The following is a 25911-nucleotide window of genomic DNA, read 5'->3' on the forward strand; positions in this document are numbered from 1 at the left end:
GTTCCGAATGGAAGCATGTGTAGTTGCTGCAATTTAGCTAATCACAAGCGTCAACGCCAGCGTGCAGGTTCTCAGCTCTTCTGCTGCTTGCTTTGGGTCAATTTTACAATTTTTGCAGATCTTTCATCGCAAAGGAAAGAGTGAAAGCATAATGAACACTGCTTTTTTTTTCTTTTCTTTTTTTTTCTGTTACAGTGTAGGAATTAAGGAGATGAAGGGAAAGTTGGGGAAGGGCCAAAATCACACCAGTCCTTTTCTAAGGGCAAGCGTGTGCTATGGCTTTTCATTTACACCAAGATGAGGCGTTTGGAGCTTTCTTAATCTTCGGGGTGTTCATTATGAGACCAATGCACTAGATACTGTGCTAACGAGGCTCCTTTGGGGTGTTCATTAAGCCCAAAATTGCAAGCTTGGCATTTAACCTTTCACAGCAAGGAAAGTTGTAAGAGCCGCAGGCTCTGCCCCACTGTTTTGCCAGGGACTTAGGCAAAACAAAGGACTGGAAAAAGTTGTGGAGGAGAATTTCTGCCTGGAAGAGCTTGTCTTTTTAAGTTGTCCTCCAAACAAACAAGAAAATAACAAATAGCTGGAATAAGACAAATACTCTATGTTTTACAGCTCTAAGAGCATCTAAAAATACATGCTGTAACCTAATCAGGTTTTCTCCATCTTTTGTTTCACAGCTCTAAACATTGGATGCATCTGCAAGAGAGGTGCTTAATCACAGTTTCTTGCAATGAATGGGTAAATGCTCTTACCCAATCCAGCATTGTCCTGGAGGGGAAGCCAGTGAAGGGTGTTGGTGATAACCTTCAATATCTTGGTGTTGGTATGGAGGAACTCAGGTTAGACTCATGAAGACAGGCAGTGTGAGGGAAAGAAAGAGTCACCTGGCACAGGAGGCTCAACGCCAAACTCTGTCAGCTGCCGAAACAAACTGTGACAAAAGGACAGATCATTAATTTTATTCAGCAATGTCGATGACGATGATGATGATAACAGAAGGCTGGCACAGAGGCATCAGCCTGTAATTCCAGTTCTTTGGTCATCCTCAGCTACACAGGTCAGTTTGAGGGCAGCCTGGGCTGCATGACACCTTGTCCCAAACCTAGCAAGACCAAATAAAACCAAGCCAAACTACCTACTTTAGTAACATTGAGTTTAAAATCAGAAAACATTTTCTGAATCAAGATATATTTTAGTTGAATACCAAGGTCAAATATAGCAGAAGCATATATGCATTTATTACCTACCTAGACTTGATTATTTATGGTTAGAGAAGGCAATAAAGACTTAGTGAATGTACAGAAAGAAAAAAAAATAGGAACATAGTGTTATCTTCTAATGACACTAAACCTATAAATAAATGTTGCATGTCACTTTCAATTGCTGAACCATTGGAAAGGTTATACAATATGATTGACAAACTGACATAGAAAATGATTGTTTTCTGGCCATACAGTAATCACCAAGACTTTGAATCACTTTATTAGTTCAAGAGCAAAATATATCATTAAAAATCATAACAGTTTATTACAAGTTTATTAATAGTTTATTACAACAATCATAATTATTCTTGGTAAATAAAGTGCATAGAAAACATTCATAATCACTTTTCTTTATGTTGTCTTTTCTAGTAAAATGTACAGAGTACTCAACTGAAGAAGAAAATAATGAATAGTGGCGCTTGCATGAGAGTCAAATCCAGTTTCATAGGGCTGTCTCCCAAAGATCAATATTTGAAGATGTTTCCTCTGTACTGCCATAAAACGTCAGAGACTTTTCATAGAGGAGAAGAGTTTCTTCACAATTACTTCCACTGATGTGCAGGGCATTAAAATGATTTAGATTACAATATCTAAAAAAGAAAGAAAGAAAGCTTTCCTTAGTAGCAGATGCAGATGACTGGATAAATCATCCGCTTTCTTTCCGTGCTTGCCTACCTTTTATGATGGGCTCGAAGATGCTGCCACTGCAGTGGTCATTATTTAGGAGGCTCACCAGGGCAGTAGTTGTACAAGGACAGGACAGTTCTAATTAGGGCATAAGGATCTTTTGATGGCGCTCTCTTATTATTGAGGCAAGGTCTTGCCATGTGGTCCAAGCTCTTTGCTGGACTCGCTATGTAGTCTTGACTTGTTTGAAATGGGACAATTCTCATGCTTCAGCCTTTTAAATGCTGGGACCACAGCGTATGCACACACCATCGCAGCCAGCAGGATGGTGCTTTTTTACAGTTACCTGCAAGTCTTGTCTGTACTGTCAGGAAGAGAGACCTTGAAATTATGTTGGCAGTGGCTTCCATGACTGCTTGGACACTAAAGGCTCATCAGATGTGTACTGTTCTTTTCAGATGTACCATGAATTTGATGCTGAGACCACTGTCAAAGAGGGAGTCCTTGGCCACATTTTAAAAAATGTCAACTCTTTATCCCTAACATTCTTTCATACCCAAACATACCTTTCCCAAGGCTTACCTTTCCTCAGTCCATACTACTTTAGGAAGGAGGGACTGTTCCCATTTTACAAACTAGAAAACTAATTAATATTGAAGTGTAAACCAATGTCCTAATGGCTTACACAAGACTTGGACAGAATTAGGCTTATTTCTGAACCAAACCAGCCTTAGTGATTTGCCCCTTATCATTGCTTGTTCTAATCTCTGGTGTAGACACTTACAGTCTTACCTCTTCCTTTCACCCACCTCAGCCTCTCACTCAATAACTGCAGATATTCAAATATTTTAGAATGGATGCTGCTCTAAGCCCGATTGGAACTAATGATATTCCTTGGTTCAGGTTGTCTTTTTAGTGCCTGGAATGGTGCTTAACAGGTTGGCTAAATGTGTGCATGCATGCATGATGAGCTGATAAATTTGAATTCCCAAGCAAGACTTACTTGCACCTCAACCATACTCATGGTCAACTAGACCATATCTCAGCATTAAGTATAAAAGAAGCAGAAGAACAGTGGTATATAACGTCAAATTGGTAGGCACTTTCCAAATTTGCTAATATTTTTGAGCATTTATTCAATCTCAAGCAACCTTGTGACCCAATAAGAGGTGAAGAGACCAGAGCCTAGCTAGGTTAAGGAGTATGTTGGTGTTTATGTGGCTCATACATATTGGAAGAGAACTCAACAGCTTGGACGCTGGAGATACTCTCTGTGAAAGACAGAGGCAAATTCTTACAGAAAGGTCATGAAATTAAAAAAATGGAGAGGCAGTACAGGACTGTACAAATTGGCAGATGGACTCAGCTTCCAGGATTGGGAACAGTGGCTGGAGGGAAAGAGCACATGTCTTCAACTTCTGTTTTCACGACAGACTTTGTTTTGCTACAAAGCTGAGGAAATCCCTATTGGACTTTCCTCTAAGACTATCTGACTTTCTAGTTTTATTTGCAGTCTAAGAGCCTGGCATTTAGAAAAATTACATATTGGGGGAGAGAGGCAGATCTTGAGTGCCTTGGAGGGTAAGAAATACTCATATTAAAGGGGCTATTCAAGTTTTAAGTCTGATGCTCATCCATCCCACCTTGGGAGGTTATAGCATCTTCCATAATGGACCATCAGCTCAGCGAGGTCAGGGTTATAGATGACACTCAGCATCTTTTGGTTTCTGACTCTGCAAACTTCTGGTTTGCCACACCTATCTGTCACCTGGATACCGATCCAAAATATATTTGGTAGAAGAATAAAAGACTGATTTGGGCAAGGGAGAGGTGACAATGGGTGAGGTTATTTGTGGGTAAATGCATTGGGTAAATGGAGGCAGGGGAGGACAATGACACTTTAGTCCCTGTGGTGTAGCATGGATGGAGATTTGCTCTTTACAGAGTTCTCTCCCTGAAAACCAGCTGTTGGTACACTGTCATAATTTACATGTGTAAAGAAGCCAACAGGTTAGACAGTTCATTCTCTGTATGTAGCTAGAATATGTCAGAAAGAGAGAACAAGAGAGAGCCAGAGCAGTCATGGATAGATAGATAACACATAGTACAGAGGTGCCTGACTCACAAAGTGTCTTTGGCAAATAGGCATTGCATGTATGAAAAATGTTTTCATGATTTGATAGTTTTTGCATATACTAATTGTAAGAAAAATAAAATTATGTACAAGAAAAATGATATTACATTATTTTGACAACTTAGGTGAGTCTTTAGGGGATTGCCATCTATTGATCTTGAAATGGCTGCTGCTGATTTGAAGGCCTGAATGAAACCCAAAATCTCTAGGGTCATTGAATTCTTAGCTGTTTGTTTGATGACATTTGTTTGCAATGGTAACGACTTATCCATTTGGCTACCTATATATACTACTCTAAAGTAGTGCTATAGTGGACAAAGAAAACCATGTTGGCATCATAGCATGGCTTAGAATGGAATAAAACACGTATTTATTGTAAGAACTGGTGGAAAAGAGATGTGGGAAGCAAAATTTTTGCCCATTACATTTCTGCAGGATGCTAATTTGTCTCGTCATGGCGTGTGGGATCCTGTTGGCTCACTCATGAGTCTCAGGCCAATATTTCACGGTGTCGGAAATTGTTCCTCTTCCCACACACTTACCTCTCTGAAGCCCTCCAGAATCCCAGGGCATTCAGCAGCGTCAAGGATGCCAGCACGAAGAAGAAGCTTTCTAAATTGCCTTTGTTTAATGTGTTTGGAAACCAATTGCCTGTTTTGAACAAACGTGTAATTGTTACTCAGCTGCAGAGTTGCAAGTTTCTGTGAATATTTTATCATCCCACAAGTCATAGAGCATTATCTGCCTCAGTAATATGCGCAGTGTAAGAAAGCTCATCTGAAACTTCATTGCCAAAATTCATTTAATTCTGGAATTAATAAAAAAAAAACTGATAAGCAATGCACCCCAGATGTCAGGCTTAAAAAGTAGCAAAGCCTTTCCCTGGGTTGCAGGGGTAATCTTGATCATGATGGTAATTAGCCTCATCTGTGCTTGTCTCCTTTATTCTCGTATCTCTGTGCTTAGTTCTGTGCCTAACATATGGAGTCAATACATATTGAATGACTGAAAACTATTTCCAATGATCATATTGTCTTCTGCATATTCTAACTGCAAGAGCTGTCAGATGGCACACGTGGAGGAAGGATATCACCCATTTTAACCAATGCAGGACACCCAGGGTTCCCTTATGATCATGTCACTGCACCTACTGGATACATAACGCTAATCTTTGATGGATGCAGAGTTTTCATTGGATCTGATGAATAATTATTCTGGTAAGAAAACTCAACAAAGGATCTTCCCTTCCTTATAGTGTCAATTTATGAGTATTTATGACAGTGAATATTTGTGATATTTCTCAGGATTCGAGGTAATTAATTTACTACTAAGTTTTGACTTTTGTTTTTGCTCTTTGCTGTAACTGTTTTCCTCTTTGTACATGCAAATAAATCTTTATTCACTGTGTGTTTGTTGCATGTGTGTACATGTATACATGGTCCTATGTGTTGCATGCAGGGTGTGTGTAATAGGGGTCATGGGATAGCAGTGACTGTCAGTATTTCTGCCTCTTCCCGCTGTTTGGAACAGGGTCTCATTGGCCTAAAACTCGGCCATGTGGGCTTGGTTAGTCCAAGAGTTTCTAGGAGTCTCCCTGCTTCTGCCTGTCATCTTACGATTTCTGGGGTTGTAGGTGTGCACCACGACCACAACTGCCTTTTTGTGTGGGCCCTAGAGCTCTGGACTCAGGTCCTCACAGTTGTGGGGTAAATTCTTCACCAGCTGAGCCATCTCTCAGCCCTCCTCAATGGATTTGGATATATCGCCAATACTCTAAAACCAGAAATATTGTCTAGCATTGTGAAATGTTGAAAAGGGAAATCTATCTTTACACGAAAGGTCTGACTGCAGTTCTGAGTGGTCTGAAAACCTGATACTGTTTGGTCTTAGAGAAGAGTAACCCATCCTCTGAAGGTTTGAATGCCATTGTCTGGCCATTTACCTGCCCTCTTGGAGACACAGATTCTAAGGTGTTAGTGAAGAGGGTCTGGGGTTACAGCAGTCTGTGTCTGTGCTGAAAGCCTTGACCTTCAGTGGCATGCTTGCACATACTATAGGATGCTTCTAGAACTAGAACGTATCTCTTGGCCTCTTCCTGAAAAACACATACTCTCGAGTCAGATGTGAACTCAAATTTAGATTGCTATCCTAAGTAAGACAGCTGTGGTGAATTGTGCCTTTTCCTGTTTAACCTCCTCTCCTCCTCTCTCTTCCTCTCTGCCCATCTCTCTTCCTCTCCATTTCCTAGAAGAGATTGTTTTACAAAACATATCCTGGTTTTTTCATTTCTTACAATCCTTTCTGCCCTGTCTTTCACAGTGCTTCATGAGCCTTTGGCATAGAAGTTATACTGTAAATGTATTAATTGGGACTGGGCTCTCCATAGTCAGTTGGATATCTGCTTTTTGACCAGCTGTGGCTTTCTGTAATAATCTCAGTTTGTTGAAAAACAAACAGACCAAAAAAAAAAAAAAAAAAAAAGACATAGAGTTGAGGGCTGGGGAGGAGGGGATGGACCTGGGAAAAGTTGAGGGATAGTAGGGAGTAGTGTTACGATGAAAATGTGTTGTATGGAATTCTCAAAGAATTAACAAAAACAAATTAAAAAATAACCGTAACTAAGGGGTTTGATGACTGATACAACTGTTAGAAAAAAATAAAGCTGCCCTTCTCTCAACATTTAACTTCCCAGTGAGACACTCTCGTGTCCCAATCATGAAATCAGCTTGTGTCCTCCTTGAACCCCATGAATAAACGTTGATGCTGACCTGGCACACACCTGAAGTCCCAGTGCTTCTGAGGCTGATACAGCAGGCTCACCAGGAGTCTGAGGCAAGTTGTTTTATAGGTTTTACGTCCCCATTTAATTAATTTATCATCATCATTGTCCTCCTTTTCCTTCTCATTATTTAGATTGTGTGTGTATGGGTGTTTTGTGCACTGTGTATGTGTGCCATGTGCATCCAGTACTGTAGAGTGCCAGAAGAGGGCATTGGATGCCCTGGGACTAGAGTCACAGGTGGATGATCTGCTGTGTGGGTTCTGGGAATTAAACACGGGTCCTCTGGAAGAGCAAACAGTGCTCTTAACCACTGAACTCTCTCTCTAGACTTTCTTCATCTTAAAGGTTTGTGGACCATCATAAAGGAAAGGCCTGGCTCCGCCGCTATGTTGACATAATGACGCCTTCATCTGGTGTTCAAATGAACGGTCGCACTGAGTGCTTCTCTGTGTACCTGTGAATGAAAACTGTAGCCCCATTTCTCGCTTCTTTTTCTGCATGTCTGTGTCTGTCCGATTGTCTGTCTGTCTCTCCTCTCTCTGCTCATGTGTAACAGCTGTGCTTGAATGGGGGAGTTCACAGTGGAGGTCATGAAAAGGTGACCTAACATCCCGCTTGCTTTCAGAAAGAAACTAAGCTACCCCACTAAGCCATCCAAAGAGTGCTATTTTCTTTTCCTCTTGAATTAACATCCCAATCATATTTCTGTCCTTTCCATTTCACTCCAACACTTTGCATTTTGTGCGATTATATCATTTCATCACCGTGTTACTCTAGCTGGAGTAAGAGGTTTACATGAGGCATGTGAAGCCTGAGAATTAACATGACATTAATTCTTCTTGGAGCATGAATTTTGGTCCATAATAAGTAATTGAAAAGACTGTCTTCATAGTATAACAAAGTCAAATGAGGGAGAAGAATATAAATTTTGAAATATCTTTAGAGGTAAAACATATTTCTAAGAGATTTTGCAATTACAGCAAATACCAGCCTTTCGGGAGACAGTACCAAGTCCCCTGGGCATGGCAGCACTCTTCTATCTGTCACTGGGGACACAGCGGGCATGGATAAAAATCACTGTGATTTGGTAGATGGGAATGTGGGGGAGCCGGATGGGAAGATACAACACCAAGAGACTAAGTGAAATGTTAAACTAAATGGGGTTACTTAAAAAATAAAATACCAGACTGTCACATTACCTATTATAATTCCCAATTCTCTATCTATCTATCTATCTATCTATCTATCTATCTATCTATCTATCTATCTATCTATCTGTTTTTGTCTGGTTCTGGGGATTCAATTTAGGACTTTTCACATGCTAAGCAGGTTCCATAGCATGAACCTATGTCCTTAGGCTGTTTTTAATGTTGTTTTTTTTTTTAATTTTTGAGGTTCTCACAAAGGTTCTGGGCTAGCCTTGAGCTCACTGTGTGGTCCACACAGTCCTTGATTGTGTAATCCTTCTGCTTTGTCCTCTGTGGGTAGCTGGCAGTAGAAACTTAGTTTTCTTATGTATTTTTACTTAACATTCTGAATAAAGCTGGCTCTCATGGTGACAACCACCGTAAACAGAACTCTTGCTTGATTTGGAAGCTTGGGACAAAAATCAAGCCTCAGGTTGGACAGAGTCCTCCTAAAAGCTAAAGGTTGCTTTATGTAAACACTGGTCTTTCAATAGTGGGAGGCACATTGAGTGTAGGAAGGAGTACAAAGTGCCTGGGCTTGAGGCAGACTTTCAAAGGCAAATCTCATCTTTATTATTGAATACCTTTTGTTATTGAACAAATAAATGAAAGGTTTAAGCCTCAGTTTCTCCACTTGAGAGTGACAGCAGCAATACTTTTCTTACTGCGCTGCTCTTACAAGAATAAAAGAGATAACAGCTGGAAAGGGCTGAGGTACAAAAGGGCCTACAGAACATCAGGCCATTGCCCCTCCTGCCCCTTGAGAGCTAGCTCACACAGACATCAAGAACCCTGCACTTAATTTTTGGAGCTTGTTTCCTGTCAGTTATTTCTTTGTGTTCTGTGTGCCTTTTTCCCCCTTTCTTTTTTTTTTATCATTATCTCAGGACTGGCTGTAAAATGTTCCATTTAACATCGTCAGTTGACTCAGCTCTTAGTGCTATAACTTTATTTTAGTAGCTTATAAACTTTTATTGTCGTAATTCACATTTGGGCCATTTTTCATCTGACATTTCTAGGAGCTGATTGAAGTCAGGAGCATCCTTGCAAAAGGAGACAAAGTGAACACTTTAGGTCGAGAAGGAGGCTAAGGAAACATCTCTAGGATGCAGCTTGGGAGAGCAGGAAGTGGCCAGGAGAAAGACTGCCAGACTCTTGTCACACGGGACTCGTCAGTGCTCACAGAGAACCCTGGGTACCTGGTTTAGTAATATATCAAGCTGGTTAATAGGGTTCTTCGCAATGTAAGAAAACATTGAAAACATTTGGCTTTGTTCAGCACCTCTCTCAATAGCATTTGCTAATCTCAGTTTATTTGCTCATTGAAACCACTTTTAAAGAAAATTTTGGGTACCCAAAACTGGTCACTACAAGTTGCTTACAAGAAGTTGCTAAATTAGCAAGAAAAATGGTGGCTATTCTGCAGTATTGGACTTCATACACACTCATTACAATGTTGCTTTTATCTAAAGTTATCGTGGTTATTTCAGAGACAACAGGACCACAGATTCCTGCAGACAGTTCCTGTGTTTATCCTGCAGCTTTCATGTGGAGGCCCTGGGCGGGAAGGTGACAGTGGACAGTTGCTGCTCTGTCCTTACAGGAGATGCTGATTGTCCTTGTTGATGCCAGATACAACTAACATCCTTGTCACTCACCTGCTGACGTGGAAAGCTTCTGGGTGGCTGTATTTGAAATAGCTTGCCTCAGATTCTTCCCCAAACACCTCATTCACACAAGGCCCTTACCCAAAATCGGAGACTCATTTTAAGGCAACATGAGGTTCTTGGAATAATTTTCAGCAAATACATAGCTTTGAAACCTTGAATGAGAAACTTATAGCTTGACATACTTATACCCCAAACAGCAAGACTCCTAGTAAGGCAGAAAAAATACACTATTCTTCTCCAGTCAAGTCATAGGTTCTGTATCATATGAACCAATTTCTTTCTTTCTTTCTTTCTTTCTTTCTTTCTTTCTTTCTTTCTTTCCCTTCCTTCTTTCCTTCCTTCCTTCCTTCCTTCCTTCCTTCCTTCCTTCCTTCCTTCCTTCTTTCTTCTCCATTTATTTATTTATTTATTTATTTATTTATTTATTTATTTATTTATTTTACATCCCAATTGCAGCCCCCTCCTCTCCTCTCAGCCCTCCCCCACAAATACCCCTCCCCCCATTCTACCTTCTTCTTCTCCTCAGAGAAGGAGGAAGTCCCCCATGGGTACCAACACACTCTGGTACATTAAGTTACTGCAGGAATAGATGCATCCTCTCCCACTGAGGCCAGAAAAGACATCCCAGTAGGGGAATGTGATCTAAAGGCAGGCAACAGAGTCAAAGAGGGGTCCCATTGCAGTCGTTGGGGGAATCCACACATCTACATATGTGTAGGGGCCTATGGCCAGTCCATGCATGCTCTTTGATTGATGGTTCACTCTCTATGAGCCCCATGGGGCCAGGTTGGTTGACTTTGTAGGTCTTCCTGTGGAGATCTTGACCCTCCAGATCCCTCAGTTGTCCCCCAACTATTTCATAGGACTCTCTGAGCTCTGTCCAATGTTTGGCTGTGGGTCTCTACATCTGCTTTCATCAGCTTCTGGGTAGAACCTCACAGAGGAATTATGCTAAGCTCCTGTCGACAAGCCCAGGAGTGGTATAGCTGGGTCTTGAGGTAGAATTATTTCCAAAATTCCGAGAAACCAGTAAATTGATTTCCGAAGTGGTTATACAAGTTTGCACTCCCACCAGCAATGGAGGAATGTTCCCCTTGCCACACATTCTTGCAAGTATATGCTATCACTTGAGATTTTTATCTTAACCATTCTGACAGGTGTAAGATAGTATCTCATAGTTGTTTTGATTTGATTTCTCTGGTGACTAAGGATGCTGAACATTTCTCTAAGGGTTTCTCTGCCATTGAGATTCCTCTGTTGAGAATTCTCTGTTTATATGTACTCCAGTTTTAAATCGGGTTATTTGGTTTGTTGGTGTTTAATTTCTTGAATTCTTTATATATTTTAAATATTAGCCCTCGGGCAGATGTAGGGTTGGTGAAGCTCTTTTTCCAAACTGTAGACTGCCGTTTGTTCTATTGACAGTGTCCTTTGCTTTATAGAAGTGTTTCAGTTTCATGAGGTCTCATTTTTTAATTGTTGACCTTAGTGGCTGAGCTGTTAGTATTCTGTGCAGGAAGATGTTTCATAATCCAATGAGTTCAAGGCTATTTCCCACTTTTTTTTCTATTAGATTTAGTGTATCTGATTTTATGTTGAGGGTTTGATCCACTTGGATTTGAGTTTTATATAGGGTGATAAATATAAATCTATTTGCATTCTTCTACATGCAGACATCCAGTTAGACCAGCACCATTTGTTAAAGATACTGTCTTTTTTTCTATGCTATGGTTTTGGCTCCTTTGTCAAATAGGGATGTGTCCTTCCTCCCATTCTTTTTGAGTCTAAACAGATCTCTGATCCTTCTGGGGTGGGGGGTGATGCTGTGATCCCCTTTTATTAGCAGCTGGTTCATTTGGAAGACAAAAGAATGGAAAACTCTTGATATACACCTTTCAGAATGTCTTCGAAAAGCAGTTGGATGACAAGCAACTTTTTCTATTAGACTTCATTATTATTTTTAAAATATTATTTGGTAGGACTGGAGACCTGGCAAGTGTCATTGACTGTTGAGATAAATGAGTTGTACACCAAGCTGTATTTTAGTTACATTGCTCTCTCTTCCTCGCCCTCTCCTCCCTCTTTCCTTTCCTCTCTCTCTCTCTCTCTCTGTCTGTTTTTTAAGAAATGCTCAATTAAAGAGATGTACTAGCCATTCTCCAAGGTGGACCATCTTCTCTACCCTGGGAAATAAACCCAGGCTAGCAAGGAGAGCTTTGGAGCTGGAATTCCCCCGTGGGTATATGATCTTGGTAAGTCATATGTTTTCTGAGCTCATTTTCTTCTTATGTATGTTGGGGCTACAGATTTTTGCTCCCAAAGGTTTGTGGAGATTTAGTGAAATAATATCTTTGTGGAATGCATACAGCAAGGCCTGCATATAACTGATACTTAATAAATGTTAATTTCTTTCCTTTCTCCTTTCAGTAACCTGATTTAAATGCTTCATTTGAGATTCACAGCTCGCCTACCTGAGTTAATTTTTAAAACACATTAATTTTCATGATACCTGAAGGAAATAATACTTAACAACTGTATTCTAACTTTGACTTTTTTCTATCATTTTTTTCGTAGTTATCTAATAGAAACTCAAATTGTTATTGCCTTTAATTTACCGACAAGGAAACAAAGGCACAGGAGGGCTGAGTTGTTTGCCTAAAGTCAAATAAAGGAGATAGAATAAATATTTGTGGAGCGAACAGATGAACTGAAATTGGCCTTAGATCCACGCACGGCTCAACCCACTACCTACACCTCCCACTTCAATTTGCATTTCTAGTTCTTGGGAATTGTGGATAAAAATGAAGTCGAGTTGCTGTTTCCAGGAAGGGACAGCACGTTTTTCAGAACTGTTAGTGAAATCATGAGGCATTGTTCACCTGAACAGGCCAGGAGAAGTGTCTGGATGGTTTTTGACATAGCAGGCTCTCTTGTAAGGGTGAGTTCATTCTTTTTGAAGAGCATTGGGAGGGAAAACCCATCAAGATAGTGTGTTCTCTTGATGATTTCAATGAATTATCATGGAAATGAGTTTCAGAAGAGAGGTAATGCTTTGTGATAATAGCCCGATAATGCCATTAGCTATGAACTGTAATTGTAATAGCATTAGTCAAATGAATATATCTGATATTAATTTGAGTGTCAAATATTTCTGTAAGGTTCTTCTTGTTAATTAAACACCAGCCTGGGCATTATTAATTCACCATCTATCCAGTTCTTGCACACAGTAGGCATCCAATATGTATTTGTAGACTGAATTAATAAATCAGTCTTTTAGAGGAGTTACTAAAAATAATAAAGCACCAAATTTAAGTACTTTCATGGGTAGAGTAAGAATTAATTTTTAAAGATTTATTTATATTATTTTTAGTTACGTGTGTATATGTGAGTGTGAGTGCAGAGCTGTCAGATACCCGAAAGCTGGAGTTGTGGTCAGTTGTGGGCACCTGATCTCACGGTTGGGACTGAACCTTGGTCCCCTGAAAGAGCAGTGCATGCTCTTAACCACTGGGGTCCCCACCTCCTCCCAGTTCCAGCTGCTGAGTTTGTTTTGTCCAATAGCTGCTTGTTTGTGATGCCTTTTCTCCATTTGCAACTCAAGCCAACTGAGAGTATAGTTTACAAATTGTTAAGATTTGAAAAAAAAAAAAAGGTCTTTCTCTTCTTCCAGCTATTTAGAAGAAAAAAAAAATTTCCTCCACATTAATTGGAGTGTGGCATTTCTGTCTATTCAACCCATTCTGCTGTTAGCAGCTTGTTGCATGCTTAAAAAAGAAAAAAATGGGGCGGTGCTCAAAGGGCCACTGCACGCCTGCTTGCATTCATGCCTGTCTTCTCCACTCTCCCCAGAACCTTCTGTCTGGGAAGAAGCCCAGCTCTCCGAGTTGGTCCCTCATAGAGTCTCTGCTCCCTCTTCATCAGAGCTTCAGCTCTACCAAATCCCTCCTTCCTCCTGTGACATTTTCCTTCTCTGTCTCTACTGAGGGGGCTCGTCGGTCACTCAAGCACAGAATAAAAGTCGCTCGAGTCTGTACCTGAGATTCCCCGACAAACAAAGACCTCTCAGTTGAGTTTGGGGATGACGAGTCTTCTACTTTAGGGTAAGTATGTTTTCACCATTGCACAGGTCACTCTTTGCTTACATATGACCCCAGTTGTGTATGGAGGATATACACTAAACAATTTATTCACTTTGAATAAATTAAATTTATTCACTTTGAATAAATTAAATTTATTAAAATTTAACTGAACTTAACTGAACTGAAATTAAAATTTAACTGAACACACAACATTTTGATTCGCTAAATCTGACGACTTCACCCACATCCCCTTCCAGCTGTCACCCTTCCCTAAAAACTTCTCAGTCCTCAATTCTTCAAAAGAGTGCCTTTATCTTCTTGCTTCCCCAGATATTCTAGTTCTCACTCCTGTCTCGCCACAGAGATGGCACCCATGGATGGTATGAGAGGCCCCAGTAGCACCTAAGAGTGAAGAGTTCCTTTTTCATCTTCTCTGCCTTCACAGTGCCATTTGACTTCATGATATAACCTCTTATGTTTAGTGAAAAAATACACACATATATACACATGTACAGATCTGATACTTACCTATCTATATAATTCATACATGTACATACACATACCTAGGTGGACATGCATACCTATATATAAACCACATATAATATATATTATACACACACACACATATATATATATATACATACATATATGTATATATACACACACACATACACACACACACACGTGATCTCCCAACACACTGACACACTGGAGAAGGCTGTCTCTCCTCAGCTTTCTTCAGCACACTTTCCTATCTCATCCTCTTCTCAAATACTTCAGATCTGAACTCTAAGCTTTGGAAATTTTCCCCTCATTTTTTAATGTTCACACTTGGTAATTTCATTCAGTCTTATGGCTTCAAATGTTATTTTTGTGTCACATATTTTGTATTCCTATACCTAGTCAAGTCTTTCTTTTCTTAAGTGTTGGGTGTTTCTATCTCGATGGCACCCCAGTATGCCAAACTTAATGTGTTAAGTGTTACAGCGTATTTTTCTTCCAAGTCTTTTCCATTTAGTAAACAGACTCTTTCCCTATCCAGTGAGCTCTTAGGCAGCTGGTGTTTCTGTAACTCCACCTCCTCCCTCCTGTACCTACTGATTTTCAAAACTGTCCCAAAGCAGTGTTGGCTCTTCCCTGAAGCAGAGCTGTGTTCCTGCCTGTTTCTCTGCTTCACTAATACCTTCATTTGTGTCCTCCTACTTCTTAATGTGTCTTCTGTTTTTCCTCTTCCAAATCATACTACATCCACAGAAACCTTTAAGTACATGTACAAGGTGTCATTCACGCAGCGCCTTATGATTTACTACATAATAAGCTTAATCCCACCAGTCAGAGGTCCCATGTGATTTGACCTCTGTATTCTTCTAAAACATCATGCCAGTCTCTCTGTTGCTGCACAGGTTCAGCTTGCTAAAATCCTTTTATGCAGGTATCCTTTCGTTGGGCTCAAATGCAAGCAACAATCTCTACTTGCAGGCCCTGTCACAGGAACACTTTGCCAGGAATAACCACCATTCAGAAAACCACACACCCGTCTAGTCTTGGCTCCATTCCATTTCCAGGCACGCATCATGTGAAGATGCCTGCTCTACCTTGCTCTGCGTGGTTGCCAGGCAGGAGAGCTGTCAATTATGATAGGAGCCCACGAAACCGAGAAGACTCCCGGGCACTGTTTCATGTGACCTTACACAGAGCCTTAGGTCGAGTGTGAGAACTGAGCTTTTGCATCATGGATGCTTTCTATCCTAAAGAATTATTGGAAAACCACAGAAAACCACACCTAACATACACCTCACTCACGTGCAAGACACTGAAACCTCATTCAGATTACACCAACCTTAAGGACTGAAGTCCTTACCTTTGTTTATATACATTGTGTATTTATTATCTTGAGGCATGTTTGTTTTTTTTTTTCTCTATAGTTCTCATATTAAGTCTTGGAAGGAAACTCATAAATCTATTTTAGAGGAATGGCTCAATCTCAGAAAAAATAAAAAATAAAAAAACAAAAGTTAAGGCAATGGAGGTGGCTCAGTGGGGAAGAACTTGTGCGAGTGTGAGGACCTGAGGTGGAACCCCAAGATCACACTTAAAATTTAGGCACAGCAGTGCTTGCCAGTGCGCCTATGGGGTGATGGGATGTGGGGGCAGAACTGCAGCAAACTAGCAAGGCAAACACAGCAGGGGACAACAAAGAGGCCCTGCCCCAAATGGGGTCGAAGGCAAGGACTGACACCTGAGGTTCTCCTTGGACTTCTACACACACACACACACACACACACACACACACACACACACAACCATGCATCCAGTCATGCACTGGCCGAGCCACAACCTTTTTAGATTAGGATATTGTACACCCTTTCCAACATTCTGCGAGCCAATAACGGTGCTTAGTGACAACCGCCTACAGCCTAATGGACAACCTGGGCACTTCCTTGGTAATGTTATGAACTTAAATATTCCTGTGTAGCATGATGATTTGGGGGGTGTGTTGGGGAGAACAAAGGGAAGGACGTAGAACTAACTGTGGGTGGGATTCATAATATTGTCAAGTCAGGAGGATCCTATGCCTAATTGTGCGTGGGGTGTATGAGCAGATTTTCCCTCCAGAGCCGCACAGGGCTTGTCCACTCAGACAAGGTCCTGACTACAGGTGGCTTCAGGGGGAGCAGGCTACTGCTTTCCCACATACGTCATAAAAAGTCCAGTTCTAGACCCAGACTGGAATAAACACATTTCTGAGGAAAAAAAAAAAAAGCACGAAACAAAAACACAGACCTACAAAATCCAGTTGAGTACTTCTCCACAGAGAAAAAGTATTTTCTCCTTTCAAGTTCCCTGTAACTGCAAATTCCTGTTTCAAGAGCGACTGGGTGATTCATGCTGACATGGCTGTCAGTGCCCTCAATTCCTGTAGATATTTAAATGAGAATTTAAAAAGATCTCATTTTTAATTTAAACTGGTCTTGATTTGAATTAAACAGCTAAATTCTTTGTACTTTTCCTTGAAACTGGAGGAGGTGAGACCAAGGGGACAGAGGGACACAAGCTTGACCTCTTCATTCCTCCCAATTTCCCCTTTCCTTTCAGGCGTTCCCCGTCACCTGGAACTCTATAACTGAGATGTCAGTTCTTCCTGAATTTCTATTTTGTTATTTTTGTCAAGAGGTGAGCTTGGAGTCAGGAGTCTGAGGAAACTGATCTTGCTCCTAATGGGATAGAGTTGACACAGGCGGTTTGACTGACTTTCCACTGCCTTACATTAGCATGGCTGCTTTTAGAGAGCCCATTCCTGAAGTGATTAGTGTGGGAGGAACGATTTAGTCTCATGTCTTCTCCTTTAAAATGCTCTGAGCGAGCGATCCCAGAAGGATCAGATTTCTCACTTGTTCTGAAAATGTCACTCTAACAGTTATCTCGCTGCACAGTTGAGTTTTGAGAAATCCTTTGAATTTCCCGCATTCACACCATTTCTCCATCACGGTGCTAAAAATGACTAATGTAGCTTGGAGCCCACGAGACTGTGATAGCTGATCTACAACCCCCATACACACACACACACACACACACACACACACACACACACACACAACTGACACGGGGGGGCAGCTATCTCACACCCATCACCGGGTTGGTTTTATTCTGGTCAATGCTGCCCCACAGAGTCATCTGAGCACTTGACTGACTTGGTGTACCTAGTTCTCAGGAGAGCACACTGCTATAATGTGTGACAGTTTTATGTCTAACTAAACCCTGGCATTGGAATTTTGAAATGCTTCATTTAACTTTATCCTCTAATCATCTCCGAGGAAAACGAAAAGCCTTGCCCCATTTTTAATTAAGAGAAAACAGTCTTAGAGGGATAATGACTTACCCAAGTGATGTTTGTGGTCAAAGGCCCCGTTCTCTTTGGGGGACACTAATTAGTCCTGTAAGTCCACACAGGATCACAAGAACAGATCATTTCAATGAAACTCGTTTCCTTCCCTGAGTTGTAGTCTGACGGGTAAGGCGATTGTCACAAACAGAAAGAACCCACTCCCAGGAGAGCATGACAAAACCACCTGTGATGTCATTTAGGGAGGGAGGAGGAAGTGGGTGGAATGAGAGTAATTAGGTGAACTGGGAACCGATCAGGCCCACAAGGGGAGGACTGAATTGGTTGTCACTGACTTTCCATGAGGTCTACGAGAATTATCCATGAGGATCTATTTTCAGGTCTGTCCAATTCAACAACTGGAGCAATTACCGGGGAGAAGTCGAGGGGCCTGCTTACTAAACCTGCAGACAACACAAGAAAGCTCAGCAATTCACCGGGTGACAGCATCCACTTCCAAAAATGTCTATCTTTTAGCATGATGGGTTGACACGTATTAAGAAGAAGGATAACGTCCTATTTTAATTAGGGGGAAAAAAAAAAACACCTCCATGTGTGGAGCTTAATGGAGAGCAACTGCCAAAACAAGGAAAAGGATTTTAGGTTTTAATTGACCACAAGCACCATGTAACTACTGAACAATTCAATGCAATCTCTCTGTGTGGTAGTGGACAGAGACAGACAGACAGACAGAGAAGACATCCTATAGGAGCTTATTTTGAGTACTGAGCTTGCATTTGGAGACCGCGTTTTGAAGATATTGATAAATGGTTGTTTAATAGATGCAGAATGACAGGGAAGGAGCAGGAAGTGTGTAAAGGAACAGAAAGAGATTGCTTTTCTGTAACTTAGAAGGGGCCTGCACCTGCAGTTCTTTCTGAGCAACAGCAGTGGGTATTAATTACTAACTCTCAGACAAGAGGATGGATTATTTGTTATGATGATGATGGACACAGAGCATGAAGGGAGACTCTCTCAATTCAGACTGAGGTGGTTTGACCTTGCAGCTTATAACACATTGTTTCTATGACTATTTATCAACATACATGGGAAGAAGGCAGGTTGATTCTGTGACATGTACTTATCAATGGGAGGCAACCAGAGTCCCATTTACAAGCACAGATGTTTTGTGTGTATGAGGGGGACTCAGCTTCTGGTTTTGGTACAAGGTTAGACTCCTAACACTGATGTAATACGAGGCATCATCCAATTGAAGGGTTTTAATTTCCCACGATATGATTGGATGCTACACAATTTTACTATGCACAGAAAGCAAGAGCCTTGAAAAGAAGAAAGTAAGTTAGTTAATTGCCAGTTTAAATGGTGGTAACATCAGTACATGTGTGTGACCTCAGAGCCCAATTTGGTAATTGTCTTTGGTGACCTGTCTTTTAAGGTCATCAAAATTTTGACCATTATATAAACTGTGTTTCTCCATCTTCTGCTCTATCTTGAATAGGACCAACATTATCTCATGTGCACACTGGCAGAAAGAGGTTACGCAGTAGGAATTATAGATGTCATTATAAAGTCCTTATGCTTGGGGACTTACTTCTACATTGCTTAGTATGTTAAATGATTTGGACATGCTGAGAGGATCAGATCTCTTTCAGCTACAAGCTGAGTGCCTGGAGCTCTTTTTTAAAAATTTTAATTATAACATGTAAAAAAATAAAATATCGGGGCACACCCAGCGGCCCTGAACTGCCTGATGTTCCGTGAGCTCCATTGTCTGGCCACCACTCTGCCAGCCATTACCAAGCTTCCTGCACGAGGCACATCCTGTTTAGATAGCCCACTCCAAACCCTACTCCTCATGTTCTCTGGACATTCCCAGTTGCCCCGAGCTGCCTGCTACTCCCAGAGCTCCTTTGTTAGACCACCATTCCACTGGCCCTCAGGAGGCCTGTTGCTCCAGGAGCATCCACAACTGCTGTGCTGGGAACATTCAGGTTAGTCCTGAATCCCTGATACCTGCTACACCAGGAACATCCAGGGCAACGAGATGGCTAAAGCCCAGTGTAAGAACACACCCAACAAGAGCTAGATCAGTATGGCACCTTCAGCGGACAGCTATCCTACTACAGCCAGCCCTGGATATCCTAACACAACCAAAGCACAAGAAAAATGACCTTAAATCCAATCTCATAAAGATGATAGAGGCATTTAAAGAGGAAATGGATAAATGCTTTAAAGAAATACAAGAAAATACAATCAAACAGGTAGAGTTCTTTAAAGGGGAAATGAATAAATCCCTTAAAAAAAAACAGAAAAAGATAATTAAACAGGTGAAAGAAATGAATAAAACTGTCTAAGACCTGAAAATGGAAGTAGAAGCAATAAAGAAAACACAAGCTTAGGAAATCCTGGAAATGGAAAACCTAGGGAAGAAAATAGGAAAAACAAATGCAAGTATCACCAACAGGATACAAGAGATGGAAGAGAGAACGTCAGGTGTAGAAGGTATGATAGAAGAAACTGATCCATTAGTCACAAAGCATCACCAACAGAACACAGGAGATGGATGAGAGAATCTTAGGTTCAGAAAGTATGATAAAAGAAATTGATTCATCAATCAAAGAATATGTTAAATCTAAAAATTTCCTGACACAAAATAGCCAAGAAATCTGGGATACTATGAAAAGGCCTAAACTAAGAATAATAAGAATAGAAGATGGCAAAGAGTACCAGCCAAGGACCAGAAAATATTTTTAACAAAATCAGAAAAAATTTCTTCAACTTAAAGAAAGAGATGCCTATAAACGTACAAGAAGCATACAGAATACCAATTAGATTGGTACAGAAAAGGAAATCCTCCTGCCACATAATAATCAAAACACTAAATCTACAGAAAAAAAGAATATTAAAAGTTGCAAGGGGAAAAGTCCAAGTAACTTACAAAGACAGACCTATCAGAATCATACCCAACTTCTCAACAGAGACTCTGAAGTCTAGAAGGGCCTGGACTGAAGTCTCTCAGCCTCTAAGAGACTGCAGATGCCAACCTGAAAAGACTATACCCAGCAAATCTCTTAATTACCATAGATGGAGAAAACAAGATATTCCAAGACAAACCAAATTTAAACAGTAACTGTCCGTGAATCTAGCCCTATAGAAAATACTAGAAGAAAAACTCCAACCCAAGGAGGTTAACTACATCCAAGAAAACACAGGAAATAAATAATCCCCCACCAGCAAAAACAAAAGAAGGGAGGCACACAAACATACATTCTCCTACAACCAACAAAATAACAGGAATTAATAGTCATTGGTAATATCTCTCAACATCAATGGACTCAATTTTCCAATAAAATGACAAAGGCTAACAAAATGGATGTAAAAAGAGAATCTATCATTCTGCTGCAAAAAAAAAAAAAAAAAAAAAGACAAACCTCCAGCCACAAAAATAGACATTACCTCAAGTAAAGGGCAGGAAAAAGTTTTCCAAACAAATTGACCCAAGAAGCAAGCTGAAATAGCCATTCTAATATCTAATAAAACATACTTTCAACCAAAATTAATAAAAAGCTAGGGAAGAACATTTCATACTCATTAAAGGGAAAATCCACCAAGATGAAGTTGCAGTTCTGAACATATATGCTCCACATGTAAGGGCACCCACAGTTCTAAAAGAAACATTACTAAAGCTTAAATTGCACATTGAACTCCACATATTAATTGTGGGAAATCTCAACACCTCACTCTTCCAATGGACAGATTATTAAGACAGAAACTAAACAGAGAAATAATGAAACTAACTGATGTCATGAACCAAATGGTCCTAACAGACATCTACAAAATACTTCACCCAAACACAAAAGAATCTATCTTCTATTCAGCATTTCATGAAACCATCTCCAAAATTGAGCGTATAGTTGGTCACAAAGCAAACCTCAACTGATATAAGAAAATTGAAGTAATTTCTTGTATTTTATCAGACCACCATGGATTAAAGCTGGTTTTCAACAACAGAAACAACAGAAAGCCTACAAACTCATGGAAAATGAACAACTTTCTACTCACTGATCACTGGTCAGGGAAGAAATAAAGAAATAAGTACTTTCTGGAATTCAATGAAAAGGAAGACACAACATACCTAAATTTATGGGATATGATGAAAGTAGTGCTAAGAGGATAGTTCAAAGCACTAAATGCCTTCATAAAGAAATTGGAGAGGTTTCATACTAGCAATTTAAAAGCACACCTGAAAGCTCTAGGAAAAAAAAAGAAGTAAACACACCAAAGAGGAGTAGATGGCAGGAAATAATAAAGCTCAGGATTGAAATTAATAAATTTGAAACAGAACAACACAAAGAATCAACAAAACCAGGAGTTGGTTCTTTGCAAAAATCTACAAGAAAGTAACATTCTTAATCAAACTAACCAAAAAGCAAAGGGAGACTATACAGATTGACAGAACCAGAAATGTAAAGGGGGACATAACAGCAATGAGGAAATTGAAAAAATTATTAGGTATTATTTGAAAACCCTGTACTGCACAAAATTAGAAAATCTAAATGAAATGGATGATTTTCTAGATAGGTAGCAATTACCAAAGTTAAATAAAGGTCAGGTAAACTATTTAAATAGTCTTATAACCCTCAAGGAAATAGAAACAGTCCTTTAAAAAAGGCCAGGGCCAGATTGTAGAATTCCACCAGACTTTCAAAGAAGAGCTAATACCAATGCTCCTCAAATTATTCCTAAACTAGATGTAACAGTGCCAAACTCATTCTATGAGGCCACAATCACCCTGATACTTAAATCACACAAAGACTCAACAAAGAAAGAGAATTTCAGACCAATTTCTCTTATGAATATTGATGCAAAAATACTCTCAAACAGAATCTAAGAACACATCAAAGGTATCATCTACCACGATCAAGTAGATTTCATCCCAGGGATACAGAGTGGTTCAACATATGAAAAACCAATCAGTAAAATCCACTGTATAAACAAACTGAAAGAAAAAAATCCCATGATCATGTCATTAGATGTTGAAAAAGCCTTTGACATAATTGACCACCCCTTCATGTTAAAAGTACTGAAGAGATCAGGGGTACAAGTCACATATCTAAACACAATGAAGGTAATATACAGCAAGCCCATAGGCAACATCAAAATAAATGGAGAAAAACTTGAAGAAATTACACTAAAATTATGAACAAGATAAGGCTACCTACTTTCTCCATATCCATTCAATACAGTTCTATCTAAAGTCCTAGCAAGAATAATAAGACAACTAAAGTAGATCAAGGGGATACAAATTAGAAAGGAAGAGGTCAAAGTATCACTATTCACAGATTATATGCTAGTATACACAAGTGGCCTCCAGAATTCTACCAGGGAACTCCTACAGCTAATAAACACCTTCAGCAAAATGGCTTGATAAAAAATTAACTGAAACAAAACAAAACAAAACAAAACAAAACAAAACAAAAACAGCAGCCCTCCTTTATATAAATGACAGTCTGAGAAAGAATTTAGGGAAACTACACAATAGCTACAAATAATATAAAATACCTTGATGTAACCGTAAGTGAAAGACTTGTATGACAAGAACTTCAAGTTTTTGAAGATTATATCAGAAGATGGAAAAATCTCCCATGCTCATGGATCAGCATGATTAACATAGTAAAAATGGCCATCCTACCAAAAGCAATCTAGAGATTCAATGCAATTCCCATCAAAATGGCAACACAATTCTTCACAGACCTTGACAAAACAATTCTCAAGTTAATATGGAAAAAAAAAAAAACTCAGGACAGCTAAAACAATACTGTACATTGAAAGAGCTTCTGGGGGTATCACCATCCCTGATTTCAATCTGTTCTACAGAGCAGTGGTAACTGCATGGTATTGGTATAGAAACAGACTGGTTGATCAATGGAATCAAATTGAAAACCCAGAAATAACCCCACACACTTATGGAAGCTTGATTTTTGAAAAAGAAGCCAAACCATACAATAGAGAAAAGAACGCTTCTTCAATAAACAGTGCTGGTCTAACTGGGTGTCTGCATATAGAAAAATGTAAATAGATCCATGTCTATCACCCTGCACAAAACTTAAGTCCAAGTGGATCAAAGACCTCAACATAAAACCAGACACACTAAATATGATAGAAGTGAAAATGGGGACTAGCCTTAAACACATTGGTACAGGAGAGAACTTTCTGAACAAAACACCAACAGCTCAGGCACTAAGCTCAATAATTAATAAACGGGACTTTCTGTAACTGAAAAGCTTCTGGAAGGCAAAAGAACACTGTCAATAGGACAAAATGGCAGCTTACAGAATAGGAAAAGATCTTCACCAACACTACATATGGATATTAACCCTAGTGTATAAAGAATCCAAGTAATCCACTCATAAAACTAAATAATTGAATTAAAAAGTGGAGTACAGAGCAAACGGAATTCTCAATAGAGGAACATCAAATGGCAGAGAAACACTTAAAGAAATGCTCAACGTCCTTAGTCATCAGGGGGATGCAAGTCAAAACGACCCTGAGATTTTTACCTTACACCCATCAGAATGGCCAAGATCAAAAACTCAAGTGACAACACATGCTGGAGAAGTTGTGGAGAAATGGAAACCTGCCTCCAATGCTGGTGGGAATGTAAACTTGTACAACCACTTTGGAAATCAATCTGGTGTTTTCTCAGAAAACTGGGAATGGTGCTAGCTCAAGATCCAGCCATACCACTCCTACACATATATCCAAAACATACTCAACTATTCAACAAGGACATTTGTTCAACCACATTTGTATCAGCTCTATTTATAATAGCTAGAAGCTGGACACAACCTAGATGTCTCTCAGTGGAGGAATAGATATAGTAATTGTGGTACATTTACACAATGGAATACTACTCAGCTATTAAAAACAAGGAAATCATGAAATTTGCAGGCAAATGGTAGGAACTAGAAAAGATCATCTTGAGTGAGGTAACCCAGAAGCAGAAAGACACACATGGTATATATTCACTCATAAGTGGATATTAGCCATATAATATAGGATAAACATACTAAAATCTATACTCCTAAAGAACCTAAACAAGAAGGAAGACCCTAGAGAAGACGCTTAAACCTCATTCAGAAGGACAAATTCTATAGACATTGGAAGCAGGAGAAGACAGAGAACAGGGCAGGAGCCTACCACCCTACCACAGACAGCCTCTGAAAGACTCTACTGATTGAGATATCAAAGCCTCTAAGTTTCTTAAGAGAGTGGAGAACCTATGTTCTTCATGGTGGATAACTCATACCTTATATATTAATTTATGCTAATAATGACTCCTGGCAAGGGACGTTGTCAGAGTTTGGATGAAATGACTCAGAGTGAAACTGACTAACTGAAAACATAAATCTCAGGCTCTGAGTCAAGTTATGGACACCCACCTTTGGGGAAGGGGAAGGAGGAGGGAAACTGTCTAACAGTGTCGACGATTAGGCTAACCTTGCCTGCCTAACACGGCCCCAGTAAAAATGCTGAACACTTGACTCAGTGAGTGTGGGAGTTGGAGAGTTCTCCATTTTGTGATACACTGATGAGCTGGGTGGGCACCAAATTCTTGAAAATGAGACGGCCTTAGTTGTGAGGCCCTCTCAGGCTTGTAGTTTGTGCTTCTCCTTATGCTTCATTTGAGTTTGTATTCTTTTGTAATAAAGTAGTAATCAAAGAGGCTGGGGGTCGGGGCCTGTGAGAGGGCTTAGTGGATAAAGACACTTGCCTCTGAGCCTGAGACCCAATTTGATTCTCGGAATTCAAGTGGTAGAGAGATAGCAGACTGACTCCTGTAGATGTGTGCACAGCAGGGCACATGACCCACCACCCCATACATAAATGCATACGTTCACATGCCAAATAAATCAATGCAGAAGGGGGCCGAGGGAGTGCTTGTTGGCAGGGTGTTTGCCTGGTGGACAAGAAGCCCTGGGTTCGATTTCTAGCACTGCCCAAATTGGGTGTGGTGGTGCACACCCGTAATCCCAGCACACAGGAGGCTGAGGTAGGCTTTTCCTGGCAAAAGACAATAGTGTGGCTGTAACTGAGCTGTCACCAGCTCCGGTGGAGTTTGCTGCTCCCCTATGGCAGTCATTAGCAATGCTGTTCCGTGAGGCTCAGAGTTGCTGGCTTGCGGAGACAGTTTTTCCCATTGCCCTTCTACAGCCCTGCCTCTGTTCACAGAGCCCCTCAGAGTAGTAGTGATTAGGTAGACTTGGATTTGGTGATAGCTAGAATCTCCAAAGTTGTGGCTAGTGGATAAAGTGCAGGG

General features: G+C 40.2%; 1 protein-coding gene across 1 annotated transcript in view; it reads right to left on the reverse strand.

The window, feature by feature from the left end:
- Positions 1 to 1710: 1710 nt before the first annotated feature.
- The window catches only part of Slc15a5 (solute carrier family 15 member 5), an 81628-nt gene continuing 57427 nt past the window's right edge, over positions 1711 to 25911 (reverse strand). The window contains exons 8-9 of the mRNA XM_021654102.1: positions 4572 to 4680; positions 1711 to 1858 (exon numbers count right to left, since the gene is read on the reverse strand). Coding sequence (XP_021509777.1) covers positions 1711 to 1858; positions 4572 to 4680 — 257 coding nt within the window. The remainder of the gene's footprint in view (positions 1859 to 4571; positions 4681 to 25911) is intronic.

Source organism: Meriones unguiculatus, chromosome 5 (genome assembly GCF_030254825.1).
Source record: "Meriones unguiculatus strain TT.TT164.6M chromosome 5, Bangor_MerUng_6.1, whole genome shotgun sequence".
NCBI classification, from domain to species: domain Eukaryota; kingdom Metazoa; phylum Chordata; class Mammalia; order Rodentia; family Muridae; genus Meriones; species Meriones unguiculatus.